At 46.4% G+C, this 22,184-nt stretch overlaps 1 protein-coding gene across 2 annotated transcripts in view; it reads right to left on the reverse strand.

Annotated features, from left to right (window-relative positions):
* B4GALNT3 (beta-1,4-N-acetyl-galactosaminyltransferase 3) overlaps positions 1 to 21,032 on the reverse strand; it is a 92,425-nt gene extending 71,393 nt beyond the window's left edge. For both annotated transcript variants that reach the window (XM_057492394.1, XM_036907730.2), the window contains exon 1: positions 20,548 to 21,032. In XM_057492394.1, the coding sequence (XP_057348377.1) occupies positions 20,548 to 20,716 (169 nt within the window). In that variant the 5' untranslated portion in view covers positions 20,717 to 21,032. The remainder of the gene's footprint in view (positions 1 to 20,547) is intronic.
* Positions 21,033 to 22,184: the final 1,152 nt, after the last annotated feature.

Here is a 22,184-nt window from a genome sequence, read left to right on the forward strand (position 1 = left end):
CATGTCCCTCCTCTCCCCACAAAATAACCACTTTCCTGAATTTTGTTTCCTTTATTTTCTTTCTGTCAAAAATAGATGAGTCCTAGCAACTATCTTTCACCTTTGTATCCCCAGAATATTGAACTTCACAGGCATTCAATAAATGTTGGATACATGAAGGAATGATGGTCCTAGCATAGAATCAGAAGTGGGTGCTTGACTTCTTAGCGTTTTACTGTGGGCCAGCTTCTCCAGGCCCCAGTTTCTTCATCTATAAAAAGAAAGCATAAGTTCCACGCTCTCTGGGTTCCCTTCCAGCAGAGTATACGACTAAGGAGAGTGTCCTGGGGCTGGTCTTGGCGTTCATAAAGAGGACAGCAAGCTGCTGGAGAGCGCCAGGGCTTTCCAGATGGTGTACCAGGGCCTCTGGTGCTGTTCAGCCGGGTAACAGAGGTGCCACATAGCAACTCCTTGGGTTCTGGGGCAGGAGAACCTCAGGGCTGGTTGCATCCAGCCACAAAAGCCCTTATCTCTTTACCCAACGTGGGAAACAAATAACAGCTTCTCCCATCACTTACTGTGCTTGCCAATAGGAAATAGGTTGAGAAACACTAAAGTAGATTATTAGCTTGGTGATATGTGGGGGGTTGGATTTAGCCTCTACCCCAGGACAGCGTGGGGATATGCTCTTTCCCTGTTGCCCCCAGCTGCCCTTTTCCAGAGGCCCAACGGGCCCACTACGGAGGTATCAGTAGTTTCTGGCCTACAGAGCCACCCAGAAAGAGAGGTAGGATAGAAATATCTTAATGCTGGAAGGAGAAAGGAAACCTTGGAGAAAGTGGTGGCTTCAAGGTCCCACCCTCATGCACAGGAACCCTTGCCCCAGGCCTTCCCAGCAGCTGAGGCAGAGGCAGGAATGCGTCCCTGCAAGCAGACTTGGAAGGCCTTGAGGAGGGCTCCCTGTAAAAAGCCTTAGAACTCCCCCCAGGCAGCCCAGCCACAGCTGTTGGCAGGGAGTCTCCAGGTCTAAAATTAGCCTCCAGCTCTCCACCCAGGCAGCTCCACCACTCGCTCTGGCAGATGGGCCCTGTGGTGAGGTAATGACTGGGGGCCTGTCTACCTCAGGACAAGGGCTTAGAAGGCAGCCCAAGCAGAGGACCTCTGCTCACCATACCAGCCAGTCCTGGGCTGGGGACCCGGCAGGGACATGAGAGCATCTGTATGTGTGCAAGCTGATGTGCGCTTTCCTTCTGCTTTTCCTCCATGTCTGCACCTATGCAGTACACCCGTCCTTGTCTTAACTCCTGGCATGTCAAGGAGAGGAAAACAAGCTATTTTTTCTGAAGTGTAAGATGTGCCAGGTTTTCAGATGGCCACCACAACCTGGTGAGCTCGGGGGAGTTATCCCATTGTAGAGAACATCATGGGACCGCGCATCAAATGAGTTGACCTAAGTCAGTGATGCTGCGAGGAAGAATCCAGAAATGCCAGCCCCCTTCTTTCAGAGGGGAAGCCTGCTTCCTGGAAGGGCACATCTAGGGAGAGCTGCCTGCCTCCAGTTCCCTTAGCTTCTGACGTCTGATTGGGAAGCCTGTGGCTGGAGCTGCCAAAATGGGCAGCCAACCCTGGTCAACCCTGGGCAGAAGTCACTCCCACCCCTGGGCTGAGCACACAGAGGTGTTTACGTGGTGGCTGCCCAGGAGGCGGGGGTGCCGCGAGGCTCTGAAGAGCAGACTGGTCTGCAGCTCGGAAACATGCAGAAGGAGTAGGAGGGCTATGAGAAAGATGACCACGGTCAGCAGGGCTTGTGGAAACAGCCCCAAAGTCCCTGAGCCTCTCCAGGCAAGGGCTTCCCAGAGATCCGTTGCATAAGGGCCATTACCCAGCTGACCACAGCCACACGCTCACCGCCCCACCTGTGGAACCGGTCCTATTCCCAGGGGAGGAGAGGGGCAGGAGGACAGCGGCTGTCTCAGGGATAAGATCTGGGCCGAGGGCCAACTCCCCATCCTGCTTGAGTGGCAAGGCAAGCTCACACAGCTAATGAGTGGAACCAGGATTTGAATGCAGACATCTTGTCAGAGTCTCCTTTTTCCAATCTCTCTAGCCACTGCCAGCCTGGAATCCTCAGTGCTGATGCACATACACTTACTTTGGGAATAATGGAGCCAGGGGGGACCTCAAAGACCCAGTGGCCAAGTCTTCTCCGTTGACAAATAAGAAAACGGAGTCCCAGAGGGCAGAACCAACTTGCTGTTAAGTCCTAGAGCCAATTCGTATCAGGAAAAAACAAATTGGAACTCAGGTCTCTGACTCCCGGTCCAGGGTTCTGAGCCTCAACCATGTACTTAAAAGAAAAAAGACCTTCAACTTCTCCTCCAGCCCAAATACTTTATGATCTATAACCTAGCTTCTGCTTCCCTCTTCTGCTTTGACAGTCTCAACTGATTATACAATCACCACCAACTCCCTGCTCCTTGGCCAAAGATGCTGGCTTCCTTCTCAGGTCTCATCCTTCTGGACCTTTCATCTGCACCTGATACTTGCTCATGTTTTTCCTTTCCAAGACTCCTTAAAGTATGCTCCCTCCTCCATATTTCCCTAACTGTTTATTTCTTCTCCCTCCTTGGCCAGTTGGAGGCTCCAAAGTTCTCCCTTTCTACTGCTGATTACCAGATTCCAATCCTGTTGCCCCTACCCTAGCTTTGGCAATCCGAGGAACATCAGTACAGAGTCTAGTGGAAGGCTCTGGGCAGGGGAGGGCAGTGACACCCTCCAAGCCAGAGCCATGAAACAGAATACCCTCAGCAAGAGGTAAGTTCCTCAAGGGAGATTCTAGAATGTATCACGTGGCCTGCAGAGCTTCTGCACCACCCCGGTCCTTACCTACTGCTGACAGCACACTTGAGGGAGCCTCCCCTGCGGTGGGCTGGTGGGTTCATCTGCGCCAGCCACCTCTCGCCTTTGGCTCCTCTCCATGCGGGACGCAGGCAGTATTCACGCCACATGGGTGTCATCTCCCACCCTCACTGCTCCACACGCATCCAAAGGCAGGGGCAGACAAGAGGGAAGGAACAATCTCCTTCAGGAGGAGAAGTGGCAACTCTGATCCAAAAACCTGACTGCAGCCTGAGTTGCTCCAGGATCCCAGGAGGAAGATTCCACATGAAAACAAGGTACTATTGTTCTCCTCGCCTTCAGTCCTTCCTTCACACCGCTGGCTCACAAAAGCCCTGCCAGCTGGGGAAAGTGTTCATACCCTGGAACTTTCTAAACCCTCCCAGATATATAAAGGAGCAGAAAAATATAGGAAAACAACCCTTTCTTGGGGATTTTTTTTTTTTTTTGCTTGCTTTTAGAAGAAAGAACTCTGGAGTTATTTTTTTTTGACTCCCAGGCACTCCAGCTTCTAAATATACCAAATGTAATCACTGTGAGCAAACTAAGTTATATGTGATATATGTTTATCTTGCTAACCAAAAGAAAACTACTTTAGATTTGTAAGGGGCCTTAAAGTACTTCATAATTGTTTCCCTAAAAATATTACAGTATATATGGAGGGACATAATAAAGATCAGAGAAGAAATAAATAAAATCGAGAAGAATAAAACAATAGAAAAAAATCAGTGAAACCAGGAGCTGGTTCCTCGAGAAAATAAACAAAATAGATAAGCCTCTAGCCAGTCTTATTAAGAGTAAAACAGAGTTGACACACATCAACAGAATCAGAAACAAGAAAGGAAAAATCACGACGGACCCCACAGAAATACAAAGAATTATTAGAGAATACTATGAAAACCTATATGCTAACAAGCTGGGAAACCTAGGAGAAATGGACAACTTCCTAGAAAAATACAACCTTCCAAAACTGACCTAGAAAGAAACAGAAAATCTAAACAGACCAATTACCAGCAACAAAATTGAAGCAGTAATCAAAAAACTACCCAAGAACAAAACCCCCGGGCCAGATGGATTTACTTCAGAATTTTATCAGACATACAGAGAAGACATAATACCCATTCTCCTTAAAGTTTTCCAAAAAAACAGAAGAGGAGGAAATACTCCCAAACTCGTTCTATGAAGCCAAGATCACCCTAATACCAAAACCAGGCAAAGACCCCACCAAAAAAGAAAACTACAGACCAATATCCCTGATGAACGTAGATGCAAAAATACTCAACAAAATATTAGCAAACCGAACTCAAAAATACATCAAGAGGATCATACACCATGACCAAGTGGGATTCATCTCAGGGATGCAAGGATGGTACAACATTAAAAAATCCATCAACATCATCCACCACATCAACAAAAAGAACAACAAAAACCACATGATCATCTCCATAGATGCTGAAAAAGCATTCAACAAAATTCAACATCCATTCATGATAAATACTCTCAACAAAATGGACATAGAGGGCAAGTACCTCAACATAATAAAGGCCATATATGATAAACCCACAGCTAACATCATACTGAACAGCGAGAGGCTGAAAGCTTTTCCTCTGAGATCGGGAACAAGACAGGGATGCCCACTCTCCCCACTGTTATTCAACATAGTACTGGAGGTCCTAGCCACGGCAATTAGACAAAACAAAGAAATACAAGGAATCCAGATTGGTAAAGAAGAAATCAAACTGTCACTATTTGCCGATGACATGATATTGTACATAAAAAACCCTAAAGACTCCATTCCAAAACTACTAGAACTAATATCGGAATTCAGCAAAGTTGCAGGATACAAAATTAACACACAGAAATCTGTGGCTTTCCTATACAGTAACAATGAACCAATAGAACGAGAAATCAGGAAAACAACTCCATTCACAATTGCATCAAAAAGAATAAAATACCTAGGAATAAACCTAACCAAGGAAGTGAAAGACCTATACCCTGAAAACTACAAGACACTCTTAAGAGAAATTAAAGAGGACACTAACAAATGGAAACTCATCCCATGTTCCTGGCTAGGAAGAATTAATATCGTCAAAATGGCCATCCTGCCCAAAGCAATATACAGATTCAATGCAATCCCTATCAAATTACCAACAGCATTCTTCAATGAACTGGAACAAATAGTTCAAAAATTCATATGGAACCACCAAAGACCCCGAATAGCCAAAGCAATCCTGAGAGGAAGAATAAAGTGGGGGAGATCTCACTCCCCAACTTCAAGCTCTACTACAAAGCCACAGTAATCAAGACAATTTGGTATTGGTACAAGAACAGAGCCACAGACCAGTGGAACAGAATAGAGACTCCAAACATTAACCCAAACATATATGGCCAATTAATATACAATAAAGGGGCCATGGACATACAATGGGGAAATGACAGTCTCTTCAACAGATGGTGCTGGCAAAACTGGACAGCTACATGTAAGAGAATGAAACTGGATCACTGTCTAACCCCATACACAAAAGTAAATTCGAAATGGATCAAAGACCTGAATGTAAGTCATGAAACCATAAAACTCTTAGAAAAAAACATAGGCAAAAATCTCATGGACATAAACATGAGTGACTTCTTCATGAACGTATCTCCCTGGGCAAGGGAAACAAAGGCAAAAATGAACAAGTGGGACTATATCAAGCTAAAAAGCTTCTGTACAGCAAAGGACACCATCAATAGAACAAAAAGGTATCCTACAGTATGGGAAGATATATTCATAAATGACAGATCCGATAAAGGGTTGACATCCAAAATATATAAAGAGCTCACACACCTCAACAAACAAAAAGCAAATAATCCAATTAAAAAATGGGCAGAGGAGCTGAAAAGACAGTTTTCTAAAGAAGAAATTCAGATGGCCAACAGACACATGAAAAGATGCTCCACATTGCTTGTCAGCAGAGAAATGCAAATTAAAACCACAATGAGATATCACCTCACACCAGTAAGGATCGCCATCATGGAAAAGACAAGCAACAACAAATGTTGGCGAGGTTGTGGAGAAAGGGGAACCCTCCTACACTGTTGGCGGGAATGTAAATTAGTTCAACCGTTGTGGAAAGCAGTATGGAGGTTTCTCAAAATGCTCAAAATAGACTTACCATTTGACCCAGGAATTCCACTTCTAGGAATTTACCCTAAGAATGCAGCACTCCAGGCTGAAAAAGACAGATGCAGCCCTATGTTTATCGCTGCACTATTTACAATAGCCAAGATATGGAAGCAACCTAAATGTCCATCAGTAGATGAATGGATAAAGAAGATGTGGTACATACACACAATGGAATATTACTCAGCCATAAGAAAAAAACAGATCCTACCATTTGCAACAACATGGATGGAGCTAGAGGGTATTATGCTCAGTGAAATAAGCCAAGCCGAGAAAGACAAGCACCAAATGATCTCACTCATATGTGAAGTATAAGAACAAAGGAAAACTGAAGGGACAAAACAGCAGCAGAATCACAGAACCCAAGAATGGACTAATAGTTACCAAAGGGAAAGGGACTGGGGAGGATGGGTGGGAAGGGGGGGATAAGGGCAGGGAAAAAGAAAGGGAAAAAAAAAATCATAGGGATAAAGGAAAACAGTACCAGCTGTGCTAAAGGATGTACTAATTATCTTATCTGTGGTCATTATTTCACAACCTTTGTGTAAGTATATATATAATTCATATGTATATCTCTATATAAGTTGTACACATTAAACATGTATATTTAAATTTAAAAAAAAGAAAAAAGAAAAAAGAAAAAAAAAATTACAATATATGATTTCCCAGAAACAGAACCTCCCTAATTTCTGTATCAACAGGCACCTTAGGCAGTTTATGCCCATTTCTTTTTCTTCTTTTTCTCAAAGTAGTAAATACCAACTTCCAATTTAACAGCTTTTGCTTCAGTGGTTCCCCATGACAGCCAGGTGGTATTTCCTGAGAAATACAACTAAGGCTTCACTACTGTAGAATGTTCCTTATGCAAATATTTTTCCAGTCTTCACATATCAGAGCAAAACTGAATTCTTATTCAACATGTTAAATCAAGCTTGAATATATTATTTTTTTCACCTCCTTTCTGTACTCTGCCAAACATGTGATCTGAACCCACTATTGCCATCTCTCTGCAATTTTTCTGCAACTTTTCTCCCATTTCACCTTTTATTCCCACATAGAATTGCCAGTAATGGACTTCCATTTGCTAACCAGCACAAGGATTCTGACTAAATATCGCCCTCATCAGCTTGTATCTTTCTCCAGAGAACAGAATAAAGAAGACAACAGGTTTTAAAAAGGTGTTACTTTTCTACCAAAGGGTTTCATGATTCTTGCATTCTAAGGTTCTTTTGATTTAAAATCAACTTAATTTATTTCTATCCCCTATCCCCCCTCAACCCAAGTAGGTGAGATAGGAAATCGTAATGCCACCTGCTTTTTTTAAGTGGCCCTACACTTCTGTAGTAGAACGGGCTGTTCTGAGGATGGGAGACTGAGGTGAACATGGGGATCTACTGGACGAAGAACATCGAGTCTTGGCCCGCTTTCCACAACACAGAATTCACTACCAACAAGAACTTTCCTGCAGGTTACCCTCAGCCATCAATATCAAGGCAGGGGGTCACTGGAGGAATTTCAGGAAACCCACAGATCACCCCCAATAGCAGGTGTGCTGGGCACATGATCCACCCCCAGAGAGTTGGCATTAACTTCAGATAGTTCACTGGCAGGAATATATAAACAAATAGACTTGAGAATGGGTCATACACATGCTTAGTACACTGTCAGATCACTTGGATGGATAGAACAAAAGGGCCTCATCAAACTCAGGCCTTAAAAGGAATTATTCTTAGCAAACCAAAAGGGAACGTCTCATGGCAGAATGGTGAGTGGTACACGTGCTGTAAAGAGCACTACCCAAGCACCAGGAGTTCTGTGCCCAGCACTGCTCTCTAGGCAGCCTGCTTAAAACTCTCTGGGCCTTAAACTCTTCACTGGTAAAATCAGGAGTTTGGACAAGCAGACTACACTTTAAGAGGCAACTCAAATCAATTTCTAGTGACTGCTTGGCAAGCTGTGTTGAGATTTTTAGACTGTGGCTGGGCTCAGTAAGGGGATTTCCTGTTTGGTTGGAGATGTCTGCTTTTGGCTTGGAATAAGAAATGCCATCTCACAATTTTAAAATCTCTGAGATCCATTCCTGTCCTAGGATTCTTTATGATATATGAAGGACAGCTATTACCCCAAAATCAATCAAAAGAGAAACAAAGGGACTATAAAAGCTGACTAAATGATAATAATAATAATAACAGCAGCTAACATTTATTAAACATTATGTACAGGAACTGTTCTAAGTACTTTCTGTGTGTTATTTCACTTAATTGTCACAATAAAAATTCAATGAAGGAGGTATAACTAATATTCCCATTTTACAGATGAAGACCTGGGGCATATCAAGGCTCAGTAATCTGCTCACTGAGCATAGCTTACCAAGCACTGGTGCTAGGACTCTAACTCAGGGAGTCTGACTCCAGAGATGTGCTCCTGATTACTATGTTATGAAGAAGGAAGGAAGAAAAGGAGTAAAGACACTGGCAGATGGTGTGGAGGACACAACAGCATCCTCAGAAGTTAAGGCAGAAAGGATGGCTGTGTCCATATGAAGGAAACATGGGCACAATGAAAGCTGTGCCAACTCAATTCTGAGTTAACCACCTGCCTCTTCCAAGCACACCTTCAATGCCTATGGGGACAGTGACTCGACTGCATGACGAGATACTCTGGACCATCTTTGGTTTCTCTAACAACCTAGCTGTAGTATCCAAGACCAACCCAGATGGCACAGGAATAAAAGAAAATATTTAAAAGATAACATAAAAGAAAATACCAACTGTGAGTATCAAACAACTTAACTGTGACAAAAGTTCCCAAAAGAGTAAAGTCAGCTGGACTGAAATACCTGAGGAAGGCTTCCGGGAAGAGAGAGGATTAAAAGGAAGGGCACAGTTCAGAAAGGTAAGCAGAAGGAATATCATGAGACTGGAGAGCAGCATTTAAGAGTCTGAGATACCAGGGAGGAGATACATGGGGAGGAGATACCAGCTTGGCTTCTCCAGGGACAAGAAGCAATGGGGAAGCTACTGCAGCCTGGATGGTCACTTCCAGGGTTCGTGCATGCTCTTCCACATCTCTTCCACTGAGATGCTGCCTGGCTCTCCCTCCCACCTGACACCTGTGCCTGGCAACTAGAGTAAAGGGATTTGATCAGGAGGGTCGCCCCAAGTCATCAAGCTCTAGGAATTTACCACCTACCAGGTACTGGGCAAAACACTCAGTAGAGTTCTTAACTAGAGACCCATAGACAGGTGTCAGAGGACTGCATACCTCCCCAAAATAGCATGCAGAAGGTGTGAGGGGGCAGGTGATTTCTGGGGGGAGGGACCACAGTTTCCTCATCAGGTTCTATAAGTGTATGCGAGTCACAAAAGGTTAAAAATCTCTGTGTTACAGAGAAGACAAATAGTGACTCTATAGCATCTTACTATGCTGATGGACAGTGACTGCAATGGGGTGTGGGCGGGACTTGATAATATGGGTTAATGTTGTAACCACAATGTTGCTCATGTGAAACCTTCATAAGATTGTGTATCAACGATATCTTAATAAAAAGAAAAATCTCTGTGTTAAGGCAGCAAAGGGGGGGAAATGCCCTGGTCCAGCACTCTAGAAATTCACAATCTGTGGCGGAAGACAAACACCGACATAAATAACTCTGATGCAAGGCAGACTTTGATAAGTGCACTAATGGAGGTATGAAAAAAATGCTGAGTGCGAACAGCGAGCAGAGGTTAATTCCAGCTGGGCTGTTCGTAGACATCCTCCCTTGCCATCCTGGTTTGGGAATCCAATTTGTAATGAGGAAAGAACCACCACTATTACTTTTCCCCAGGCCCAGACACAGCTTTTGGCCAGCACCTCTTTCTCTGGTCCTCCCAGTAGGAAACTGAGTCTGAGGCCGACTCTGTTCCTGCGGGGGAGGGGAAGGAGGACATTGTTTCTGGGACAAGGGGGGCATAGGAAGGAGGTGCTCATCCTGATCCTGTTCTACATCCTTCTGCTGTTATACCCAGCTCCCATTCTCTGAATTCCTGAGGCTTTTGTAATCCTCACACTTGTTTGGTGCTTAACCACGTCCTCTACCCCCAAGTTACCTATTTTTTGAGGGGGCCGCTTCTCAGAGAGCCCCTGGCCCTCTGAGCTATTCTTTTCTCTCAGCCCTCCATCCAGAAACTTGTGCCATTACCATGTTTCATTTTCTTCCAAGAACTTGTCACCACCTGAAATTCTTACCTATTTGTTTACGTGTTTAATATCGGCCTTTGAAATGTAAACTCATGACAGCCGACTCCCATCCACATCCCTGACACCTAGATCATTGCTGGGCACATAATGAATGCACAAAATGTTTGCTGAATGAATGTCTGTGTCCTGTCCTTCTGTGTTCTTCTGCAGAACCAGCCCAGTATGCAAGTCCCAGAGAGGAAAGCGTGAGATGTAAGAGTTCTCTTCTCATGAGAACATTTTTGAAATGCTGGGTGTGCGAGGCAGCCTTTAATTAAAGTGATTAAGGCAGAGCATAGCCAGAGAACTGTGTGAGACCCAGAACTTCAGTCTTCTGCTGCCTTCTGCCTCAACTCTGCTGCCAAATTCTGTCGGTTCTTTCTTTAACGGGTCTCAGCTTTCTTCTGACCCCCTTCTCAGCCAGGTACTCATCGCCCACACTTGAGGTCACTGCAATAACCAGCTGAGTGGCCTCTCTATCTCCAAGACAACCTGCAAACTTCCAACAGTTTAATCTCCCTGTAATCACTGTTCCCAGGACATAAAAGGTGTTCAATACATGTCTGAAGAATTAAAGTATTAATCAGTGGGTGCAAAGAAGGAAACACTGCCTTCATCTTATCAAATCCCTGCTTTAACAAATTTATGTTGCTCCTACAAGTCCACACTCAGCAGCCTGGCATTCAAGACACCACAATCATGTCACACCCACCTTCTCACCTAGTCTGCTTCATACAGCGGGAGCCTCTGCACTACAGGACTTGTGTTCCCTAAACCTCTACTTAGCTTATGCTATATTCCTCAAATGGAAATATTCACCTTTGCTTAGTCACATGCACATGCACACGCACACACACACACACACATACACCAATAATCACAGACTACTGGAGCTAGAGTCTCAAAAATTCAAGCTGAAGGACTTCCTTTTGGGAAATACAGCAAAATACTAAGAAATGTAGGATAAACTATGACAAGCTTCTTTTTGTTTACATAGTTAAGCTCTCCATAAAGTAAGGACATTTCCAAGGGCCAAAAGATGAAGACATGAACATCAGAGCAGCAAGCAGATGCTAACACTTTGGCAACCTTCTTAGTTTGGGGCAGCCAACAACTTCAGATGATAGATTAGGTAAAATGAATTTAAATTATTAAAAACAGAAGCACAATATAGTACTGCAAAAGGAACCAAATTTGAAATAGAACCAAATAAAATTATAGATTTGAAAAATGCAGTCAATATATCAAATGAAAAAATGGAGTTGATGTCTCTCCCTCAGTTTCTCTCCCTAACTTTTACCCCTTCTTTGTGCCTGTGCAACCTCCCTGCTTTCTGCTGCTGGGAGTTGATCACTGGGCATGTGCCCCCCTTGTCCTCTCCTTTTTCCCACACCCTCAAGTCAGCTGAAAGAAGAAAGAGAAATGAGAGCTGTATACATTAACACCTTGTCCCTGGTTCCTGAGGAAATCCTCAGCATGCTAACTCTCCTGGTCACTCTTTGACTCAGAGGTGGCAGTGAGCAGAGTCTGAGACCAGCTGGTTGGTGAGGGGACGGTGTGTGTGCACATGCCTGCTTGCATCCATTTGAACCCCAGGGCTGGCAGCCAGGATGGAAGGGAGTGGATCAGAATTTGTAAGAGGATCTCAGCAGAAAGGCTTTTAATCTTGGAGGCCAACTGCCTGTATGGAGACCAAGGAGCCAGAGCAGGAGGACAGCTGCCACCTCTCAGTTCAGACAACTGAGTCTTGAAAGACCAGTGCCAGAATGGCCAAGGTCGTCTGTCCCTTGGCCCCTGAGTGACACTGGAGAGGTTGCAAACCTACCTCTGAAAGAGGCATCCCATTCCAAAGATTATGAAACTGAAGCTTTCAAAAGAAAAGGGGCTTGTCTAAGGACTCGAAAAGTCAGTTACAAAGCTAAGATTTAAACAGAGATAACTGCCCAATGTTCCCACCTTGCAACCTAGAAATCCTCAGACAGTAGTGCTCAGAGGCATGCAGGTGAGGGACAGGCTGCCATTTCCCCATGGCTGAGTTGTGTGCCCTGGTACATCCCCAAAATCTCTCATTCTCAGCAAAATCCTAACCTACCCCTCTCCGCCAATGCAAATGTTTCCTGGGATGGTGATGGAAAGATGAAGGCAGCGCCAGACATCATGATGATAAAATAGTGGTTAACAAGTGCTTATTTCCTGGTAGGTGCTGGATGAGCATGGCCGAGGGACTGGGCACAGCTGTGTCACGGCCCGTGAGAAGACGACGAAGTACTGGCAGGGAGCTAACTGAGGAACGCATCTGTCCACTCCCACCTGCCCAGCCAATCTAACTCCTACCAGACTGTGAGCGCTGAGGGGAAAGGCATAGGAACTAACATTCATTAAACTCCTAATACGTGCAAGGCTCACTAAGCCTTCGTTAGTTATAAGGAAAGCTCTCCAGGGAGGGCCTCAGAAACCCCATTACCCAGATGAAGCACCTGAGGCTTGAAAAGGAGCAAATACCTCACGCAAGGTCACCTAGTGAGTAACAGAGCATGGATTTTTGAACCCCGCCCTGTCTTGAAATTCCAAAATTTTTTCCAGGAACCATCAATGCCTTTTTCTCAGTCAGTCCCCCACAAAAATGTAAATGTCCCATAAGCATTTTACTTCAAGTTTAAAAATGAAATCACCTCTGCAGCTACTCAAAATTTGCACAATAAATAAAAATTGGAAAATACAATTTGCTATATATATATATATATATAAAATCCTTGGTCTGTCTGGAATGTCATTTCTCTATTCTCACTCTCACCTTTTTTTTCTCATTTTCCCATCCTTGGGCCTTCTTCCCAGGTGCTGATACCACAAAGCACAATTCTACCTGCTACAGAGTATAAATGCAAACATGGCCTCTGCCAGGCACCACAGCAACACAGCTGGGAAGAAGGAATGAGCAGAAGATACAGATGACATTTCTGTCCTGGGCCAGTTTGTCCATCGGTTCGTAAAGGGGCTGGAACTCTGAGGTTTATGACTTTGTGCATCCATAAGCCGCAGGCTGGGCAGTGGCCAGAGGTCTGCACATCCACAGTCTCCCCACTGGCCTGGAGGGTAGGCGCCCACATGCCAAGCTGGAAGTTCTTCTCCCTCCTGGCCAGTCCCCTCAGCTGTTTAATTAGTCATGTCGGGATAAGCTTTATTGAACTGCCCCCAAGCTTTACTGAATTCTCCCCAAGCTTTTTTGAATTTATGTCATTGTTTCCAATAACAATAGCTCAGGCCCCAACATTCTGTGTAAATCTAAGCTTTTGATACTCTTTTCATACATAAGGAGGTGGAAATTTAATTTTAAATGTCATTCCATTTTTCAATACCTAAATAAAGACCAAAATAGAAGATCAGAAAAATAATTTTCAGCTTTTTTATTTTTAATTTAGAATTCTTATTTATGGTATTCCAGAATCCATCATCTGGTTATCACAGCTTATTATACTGTTTTTTTTTCTTACCAATCTCTAGACCAGCCTAGTGGGATTACAGCTGACTGCTAATTTCTTCTCATACTTTTATGTATATCACAGCACACACACATATATTCTCTTATGCCTTGATTTGGTCCAGAAAAAGTTTGAGTGACTTACAAGGACCATCTTACAAGGATGTAAGATGACACAAACTAGAAGTCATGGGGTGGGAGGGAGGGAGGAGGGAATACACGTAAAATTGATACCAAAGTGCAGACCATAAAATCTTTTACACTTTTCCCAAGATGAACCAAAAATTGAATTGTCAATATTTCTAGTAACCAATACAAAGGGAGTAACCTGAGGGGTTATACAATTTACATGACCAGTGAAAATTAAAACAAATTGATTGCTCAAAAGAAACACAACTATTTCTAATATCAAGACTAGAAGAAAAATTTCTGGAGGGTTCTCATACACAGGATAAGCGATGTTGGTCACTCAGTCCTTGCAGCAGCCCCAATGGAGAGCTTCATAGGGTTGTGTCCCAGGACATTTTGGTCCTTAGTATTCCTTGGCCACTCCTTAAGTTATTCTATCAGTTGTATTAGGGTGCCTAAAGCATAAAAAAGTCATTTTACAGGGGTCAATATGGTCCAGATACACCGTTATCATCTGGTATACTGCACATGCGTTATTTTTAATACTCAAAAATATCATTTTTCAGATAAACCACGTTTTTATACATAGAGTAAAAAATAGGCTAAATTAATCTGTGTGAATGCTAGTGATTGAAAGGAAGCCCAAGGTGGGCTGCTGGGGTGCAGGCGACATTCCGCTCCTTCATCAGGGTGCTTGTCACATAGGCATGTTCAGTTTGCCGACATTCATCAAGCTGTACACTTACATGTGCACTTTTCTGTATATATAACATACTTCAATGAAAAGTAAAAAAACAACACAGCCAGGCACCACGAGGGCAGTTTGCATCCTTATTTTCTTAAAAAGTTGGCTAGTAGTTAAGAAATAAAACTGCAGCACAGGAAATAAATTACACACTGAAATTTCACAAACTTAAAAAGAATATTCATTTTTGCTTGTCCTGTGGCTACTTCTAACACTGAAAGCAGCAAGAGTTAGAACCTCGAGTCTGTAAAAATGTTAAGATCTAGGGGTGAGAGGATGGGTGAACTAGGGAGAAGAGGATAAAGAGGTCCAAAGTTCCACTGTAAAATAAATAAGTCACGGGGATGAAAAGTACAGAATGGAGACTACAGTCAATAATGTATTAACTTTGTATGGCGACAGATGGTAACTATACCTATCGTGGTGAACATTTCATAATACATATAAATGTCAAATCACAATGTTGTATACCTGAAACTAATATAATGTCAACTGCACCTCAAAAAAAATTTTTAAAAGGCCTATTCATCATGCTTTGTTCAGAATATGTGACATATTCAGCCCAACACCCTTTAATACATCATCCAAACTATTCTCAACTCTCCAGTAGTATTTTTTAATATCAGATAACATACAAATCAATTCATTGTGGATCACAAGGTCAAAGAAGGATCGTCTGGAAGCTCAAAATGTATGGTTGGCCTAGTTTAGACCTCATCATCCTTGAATATAAAGAAAAGTGCTCATGGAATATGTAAGGGTAGATTCTGAGACTGGTACAACTTGGTGGAGAACGAGACAGTGAACAGCAGCTCCCAGAACAGCTTCTAGGCCCTCTTCCAAAGCAAACTGCTGTGGCGGCTGCTCTGCTCTGTTCCATAAAGCTCGGCACTAGAGGGCAAGCCCAGGCTCCACAGCCTGGAAAATTACTGCAGTGCAACTACCAGTCGCTCCAAAACCCAGCACAGAAGTGGTTGCTTCAGAAGACCAAGTGCTGTAATGCAGTCTGAGCCATGCAGGGTATCCACAACTCCCAAGACAGGGAGTCGGAAGCAGCCCCAGCCCCACCAAGCAAGCGAAGGAGGCCTCAGCTCACACGGAGGCCTGCTGGGCTGCGTGGCTGCACTGGGGCTGGCCGCGTCAGAACGGGGCCTGGAGAGACCAGGCAAGGGAGACACCGAGTCTAGGTAAGGTCTCCTGGTGTCGCACACTGAGTTCCTAGTACAGACAGCGTGAGGTCCAAAGAAAACACACTTAAAATATAAAAGCATTGATGGCTTAACGCTTAACCATTGCATTTGTGTTTAAGGCTATTGTTGTTTATATATATTATGTACAAGGAAGAAGAATTCCCAGGCTCTATTCTTGGGTCGGTCACGATAAACAGAGTGACTGCCAATGGAAGATATCAGATGCTTGGACATTCATAGCTTACTATCCATAACCAGAAGGTATTTATTTGAGTGCCCAGAACGTGCAGATTTGAAAGCTGATTTGAAGATACAGGCAGCAGCAGGGTGGCCAGGATGACAAGGTGAAGAGAGCTCAGTAGGCCACAAGAGCGCTTATCTGGAAAGAGTGGCAGCCCAGACAGGGCAGCACACACCCAGCCCCAAGGTCCTGGGCACAGAAGTAGTCGAGCTTCCCTTCAGCCCTGTCCTCTGCTTCGAGCTTCCACTCTGAGCTGCTCTGCCTGCATGTCTGTCTCATTTGTTTCTCCCTCTCTTCCTGCCTGTGTCTCAGATTACTACACTGCCCCGAGTTACCTCTGTTACTGGAGGGTTTGTTGCCTTTCCAAATCGGAATGGTTGCGGTGACCCTGGGCTGAAGTGCCTGCCTGACATCTGTGGGTACACCAGCCTCAGCCCATTCAGAGTCAATGAGAAATCACAAGGGCCCAACCAGAGGTGTGGTATAGATTTAAGGCAGCAAAAGCTGGTTGATTCCTGAGCTGGAGAACACTGTGGGGCTCAGCAGGTAACCCTGGCACTTAGATGGGGCCATACCAGACCCAGCCTCGCGTGATCTAGAAGAGGCTGGTACAGGCTGTCTTTCAGCCCTGGCTCATGCCCAAATGCCACCTCTTGGCCCCAGCACCAAGTTGGTCTCAGCAGCAGGGTCAATTAGAGAGCAAAGAACCTAGAAATCATTCTGTGGAGACCTCTGCCCTCAGGCAGGACTTAGCTAATCCAATCTGAACAGATGGGTATAACTTGCTACAACCTGCCAGAATGGAGAGTCTTTAACTTCCAGTAACAGTCTGTTCCCAGGCCTGCTGGGAACAGCAGCCAGTATATACTGGTACAGCTGCACCAGTTATTAAAATACTGAAATACTTATGAACTTGTTGGGATAGAGTGACTGCCCCAAGCCTTCTGGATGCCTCCTAACACCCTGAGCTCTCCGCAAGAGAGCTTCATGACCCAGCAGCTAAGGGGCAACTGCCAGCCACAGCAAGGGACCTTCTCAGTACCTGTTCAGGCACCAGATCACACCCAAGTATGGTAACTGGTTTAGTATCCCCCTGCCTGTCCTTCTCTACAATGCTACCCTAATCCAAAATATCCAATGCTTTGTTATCTCCTGAATAAATGCCTCTCTTTAAGGTTGTTTTTCAAAGTCTTTCATAGCATAGCACCATCCTAAATGCTCCTTCATACCCTCTGCTTCACCAAACCCAGATGTTTAACATTCCTTGTTTATGCCACGCTTTCTGCCTGGAATAGCCTTCTCTTTCTGTATGCACTAAAATCTTACCAACTTCTCACTATCTCTTGAAATGTCACCATTTCTATGAAATGTTATTTGAAAAAGCCAAATCACATTTCCAGAAGTTTCACAGTAGTACCTAGCTTCTACACTTGCAAACTTAATGATAGCTTCATATTATGCTTATTTTTATATATACCCCTGAACTCCCTTCCTAGAGAGAAAGCTGTTGAGAGGGCAAAACCATGACCTAGTCATCATTCTACCTAAACAACCTAGCACAATGCCTTGCTTGCTCCAGCCATGTGCTAAACATTTGTTTAAATGAGCGAGTGAACAGCTCTCCTTCTTCTGTCCAAGGGACCCATTTTGTATTTGTTAATGATTTGGGTTGCTTTTCTCTGTGCTCGCATTGTGGTTGTATCCTTTTCTACATATGGAGCCCAAATTGCACATCATCTGTATCTTAAACTACTGGGTTATTCCATGAAGATGAAGCAAGGAGCATGTCCCCTGTCATTACTTTACCACCCTAGAGTTTGTGACTGCCATTTCTCTATACACTTCTTCCAGCACCCAATCAATGTGCCAGTCACACAGGGACAAGTAAATGAAAGGTTCTTGGTAACGGAAGCTGGTCTTACAGATGACAGGAAAGCTGCGGGTGGAGTGAGTTGGCAGGGAATGCTGCAGAGAGGAGGCACGGTGGCTTGTTGGGAAGTGGAGCCAAGACAGGGCACTGGTTCCTGTGGTCAAGGCCATGGATACAGTCCCGGTGCGGGGGGGGGGGGGGGGGGGGGGTATGTTTTACTAGGGTTGTTGCTGTTGGCATGCTTGGGGGCAGAGCAGGACATGCTAGCGACCTCCTTCCTACCTATTTCCTAATCCCCTCCCCTGCTTTCCCTTCAGAGGACTCTCTCTGAGCCGGAAGTAAGAACTACAAGGACAAGAGAGGACTTTGATGCAAGATGTCTGGCCTTCTTTAAAACAAAGAAGGGAGACAAAGAGCCTAAACCTCATTCCAAAAGGAAATCAAGGGAACAGTAGAATACAATGGAACAGCGCAGCATGAAAAGCCACCCTGCAGAGCAGATGAGGTCAGGGTTCAAGGACGCAGGAAGAGGAAACCAGTGACCCATCAGGGCCTAGGCTAGACTCTCATTTAAAATGGTGGTTAGGGAAAAAAGCCATTTCTGGAATAGGAAACTGGAACATTTTTCTGGTGAGGAGTCAGGCTGGAAAAGGAAACAAAGAATAAAGAAACCCACTCAGAGAGTTAAGATTCATCTAGAAGGCAAACCAAACAGAACCAAGAATTGACGGCTAAGGATGAGACAGCCAACGAGGGTGGGAGTCCAAGTGTGAGATTATGATTATGGCAAACTGATTTCAGTCTGAGGATTTCGAAAACACAACTGAGGTAAAGGAAAAGTATGTGTTGGGGCTGGGGGAAGGAAGAAAGGAGGTCATTAATTTCAGGATCACAAAGCAACTACTTTCATCTCTTTTTAATCTGTGCAGAGGATCCTTCTGGCTTCCACATGAAAGAAATGGTGGCCACACTGCAGAAAGGTGCCCCAAGAGAATGCCACCTCCCCAAGAGACACTCCTCCCAGAGCTCGCCACCTGTACACCATCCAACTGAGCTCATGCACCTGGGACGATGGGAGAGGAGATTCACTGCGTCTTTCGAAGAGAAGACGGCTCCAGGGAGGAAGGGCAAAGTGTGGTCATCAGAAGGCAGAACTCCCCCACTCAGAGCTGTGGAACTACAGCCAAGCACAGCCCTCCTCATGGTGTGTGGGGCTCTCTGGCCTGGGAAACGCTCAAGCCGGGGATGTCACATGATCTTACATCCAGACTGAAAGAGGCCTTGAAGATCATTTAGTCCAACTTTCTCCTACCTGAGAGGCTGCCATTTTCCCCTGGATTCCCCCAACCAGTTAGAGGCAGAACCGACTGCAAGCCCAGCTCTCAACTCAGAGCCAGAATTATTTCAGCTGTTACAGAGAGGTTGTGCCATAAATATATATATATATATATATATACACCCACACCCTGAACCAGTTCAGTTACTGACCCTAGTACTTCCCTCTCTTTGGCCACAGGAGGAGGCAAAACACCACACCCATCTCTAGGCAGAGCTGGTTGACACAAGTACATGTCAGAGCATCTTCTCACTAGCGATTTCATCAGCCATTCCTTCAGTTTCCTGAAAGGGGGAATGAAGGCACAGGAGACAATATGCTGGAACTATGACACTCACCACTGGGCCTGGGAAAGGGGCCTGGGTGTTCTAGAAGTTTCTCCACAGTTTTTTCCGGCTATTACACTGAACTTTTACTGTCCCTGACACTTTCAGAGTTTTATTTTGCTAGCTCCATCCATGGTAAATTGAAAATCATCCCGGATGGCCATGCCTGTTAAAATTAAAAAAGAGACCATTCCCGCCCATTTTACTAGGAAGAAACTGAGGCACAAAACAGTTAAGTGGCTTTGGCGAAGTTAAAAAGAGAAGGAAGCTATCCACGGTCTGGCCCACACTACTGTCTCCTCGAGCAGGGTCTGGAGAGTCGGGCAGATTCTACACGGTGCCCAAGGAGCGTTTCCGATCACTAGCTGGTTGGGTGCCCAGGACTCGGCGGGACGGCTCAGAGAGGTAGTGGGACACTTGGAGGAAGGGGAGAGGCGCACGGAAAGGGGAGGGAGGCGGCTCTCAGAGGTGTGGGTAAAGAACCCCAGGAAACTCAGCAGAAGAGGAATCCGAGCGAGCCAAAACGAAGACGGTGAGCAAAGTTTGGGCCGCGCTGCCTGGAGCGCCGGCCTTGGTGGAGGCGGCCCAGGGCATCCCAGACACAAGCCCCAGCCCGTGAGTGCACGGCGTGCTCCTCTTCCACGGGGACTGCAAGCCTGGCACGGCTGGAGGCGCCCCAGGTCTGGGCCGGCGGCCGCGTTTCCACGGAACGGACGGGGGGCCCCCTCTGAGGGGAGAAGGAGCAGCCCCGAGGATGCCCCGGCCCCACATGGCCCGGAGGCAGGCCTGGCGCGGGGCTCGGTCCCCGCACCCCTTCTTTCCTGGAGCAGGCGGCGGGGCGGCGCCAGGCACCTGGACGCCAAGCGAGGTGGAAATCGGGTCTGAGCGGGGAGGCGGGTCTCCGCAGCGCGGGAGCCACCGATGCTGCCCCCGCCCACCTCGCCCCCTCCCCGCGCCCCGGCGCTACTTACTCTGGTTCAGGGGGTTCCCGCCGACCCGGGCCGATGCCACCAGCTCTAGATAGATCGTCCATAGTCCCACGGACACCACGGCGAGCGCCAGCATCAGCCGGAAGCGCCTCCGCAGCAGCTTGACCGGGCGCAGGAGGAGCAGGAGCAGCGCGGCCCGGGGGCTCCCCATGGCTCTGCGCCCAGGCGGCCGCCGCCGGCGCGGGCCGCTCCCCGCCCAGCCCCCTGTCGGCCCCGCGCCCCGGGCGCACGGCGTCCCGGCCCCAGGCCAGCGCCTCAGGGCTGCGCCCAGGCCGTGGCCCCCGGCCGCTCTCGGGCAGGGCGCGGGCTCATGCTCGGCCCGCGAGGCGGCCGGCGGCGCTCAGGTTTCCCCACTGGGCAGAGCCCGGCTCCGCTCTCCGCGCCTCTCCTCGTCGCAGGCTCTCTCCGGCCCGCCTGCCCACCTCCCTTCCCGCCCGCGCACTCTGCTCACAAGGACGCGTCCCCAGGTGCGCGCCGCCCGCTGCTCCCCGCGCAGTCGCCCGTTCCGGCGCCACGGCACACCCACCTGTCCCGCCTCCGCCCCGGCCCCGCCCCCAGCACAGGTGGGCCCCGCCCCCGTGGAGCCCTAGGGCTGCGGAGAGTTCTCTGATGGGGCCGGGGGATAGAAACCTGCGCCTCCGCTGACCAGGGGTGGGTGGGGTGCAGGAGGGGGGAGTTACGATCCGGACTCTGTGCCTGGGGGAAACTGAGGTACCGCGCAAGCAGTTGGCTGTGCTGCTCCCCAAGCAGAAGAGAAGCGGTTAGGCGAGGGTTCATTTGGGGAGAGTTGGGAGGTGACGCGCAAGGCTTTGGCTTCGGGGCCTTTCATAGGCCTACTCCCTCCTTAGGTAACAAGAGAAGAGGTGATAATAGTTGGGAGGCAATGGCCACCTAGTCCAGCCAGCCATAGTTTCCTGGGCCAGGTTAGATTCGAAGCCCGAACCATATCTCCAAGAGACACATTGAACCCCAGGTAGTTTTTCCCAGACTAGGATGAATTGCTCTTGCGGGAGGAGTTGTCAGCGAATTCTGAAGAATAATTTTTTAAAAACCTCACTACTAGAGTTGAAAAGATCATCAAGATATTCTGTATTCCAGGTCTCTGCCTTCAGGCAGGTAAAATGGTACTATCTGACTAAAATGAGATAATTATGGTCCAGAGGTCATTGGTCAGGGGACTTTTCATTTTCACTCTGCTGGGGGAAACTGGTCAGCAGACTAGAGAAAGTATAGGAACAAAAACAGTCCCAGACATTTTTAAATCAAACAAATAATATGCAAATACTGTTCCAAGACAGAATGTCAGAGAACTGAGTGCTGCTTCCTCTTCTGTCTACAGGTGGATGTTCGGTGATCCAATTAGTTATCCTGGGCTGTTGTGACTTTCCGTCCCTAGCCTCTAGGACTCCAGCCCTCCCACCCACTGGATCCTCTTCACTATTGCCAGGGAGCATATCACATTCTTTTACACATCCTCACACCTGCTCAAAATTGTGGAATGGGTTCCCAGTGCTTACTGATTAAAATGCAAACTGTAAATCTGGACTTCAAAGCCTTCTAAAACCTTTTCCAACGTTATGTGACCATATGAAATCTCCAGCTAAAATGAGTTTATTTAC

Source organism: Manis pentadactyla, chromosome 14, assembly GCF_030020395.1.
Source record: "Manis pentadactyla isolate mManPen7 chromosome 14, mManPen7.hap1, whole genome shotgun sequence".
Taxonomy (NCBI): domain Eukaryota; kingdom Metazoa; phylum Chordata; class Mammalia; order Pholidota; family Manidae; genus Manis; species Manis pentadactyla.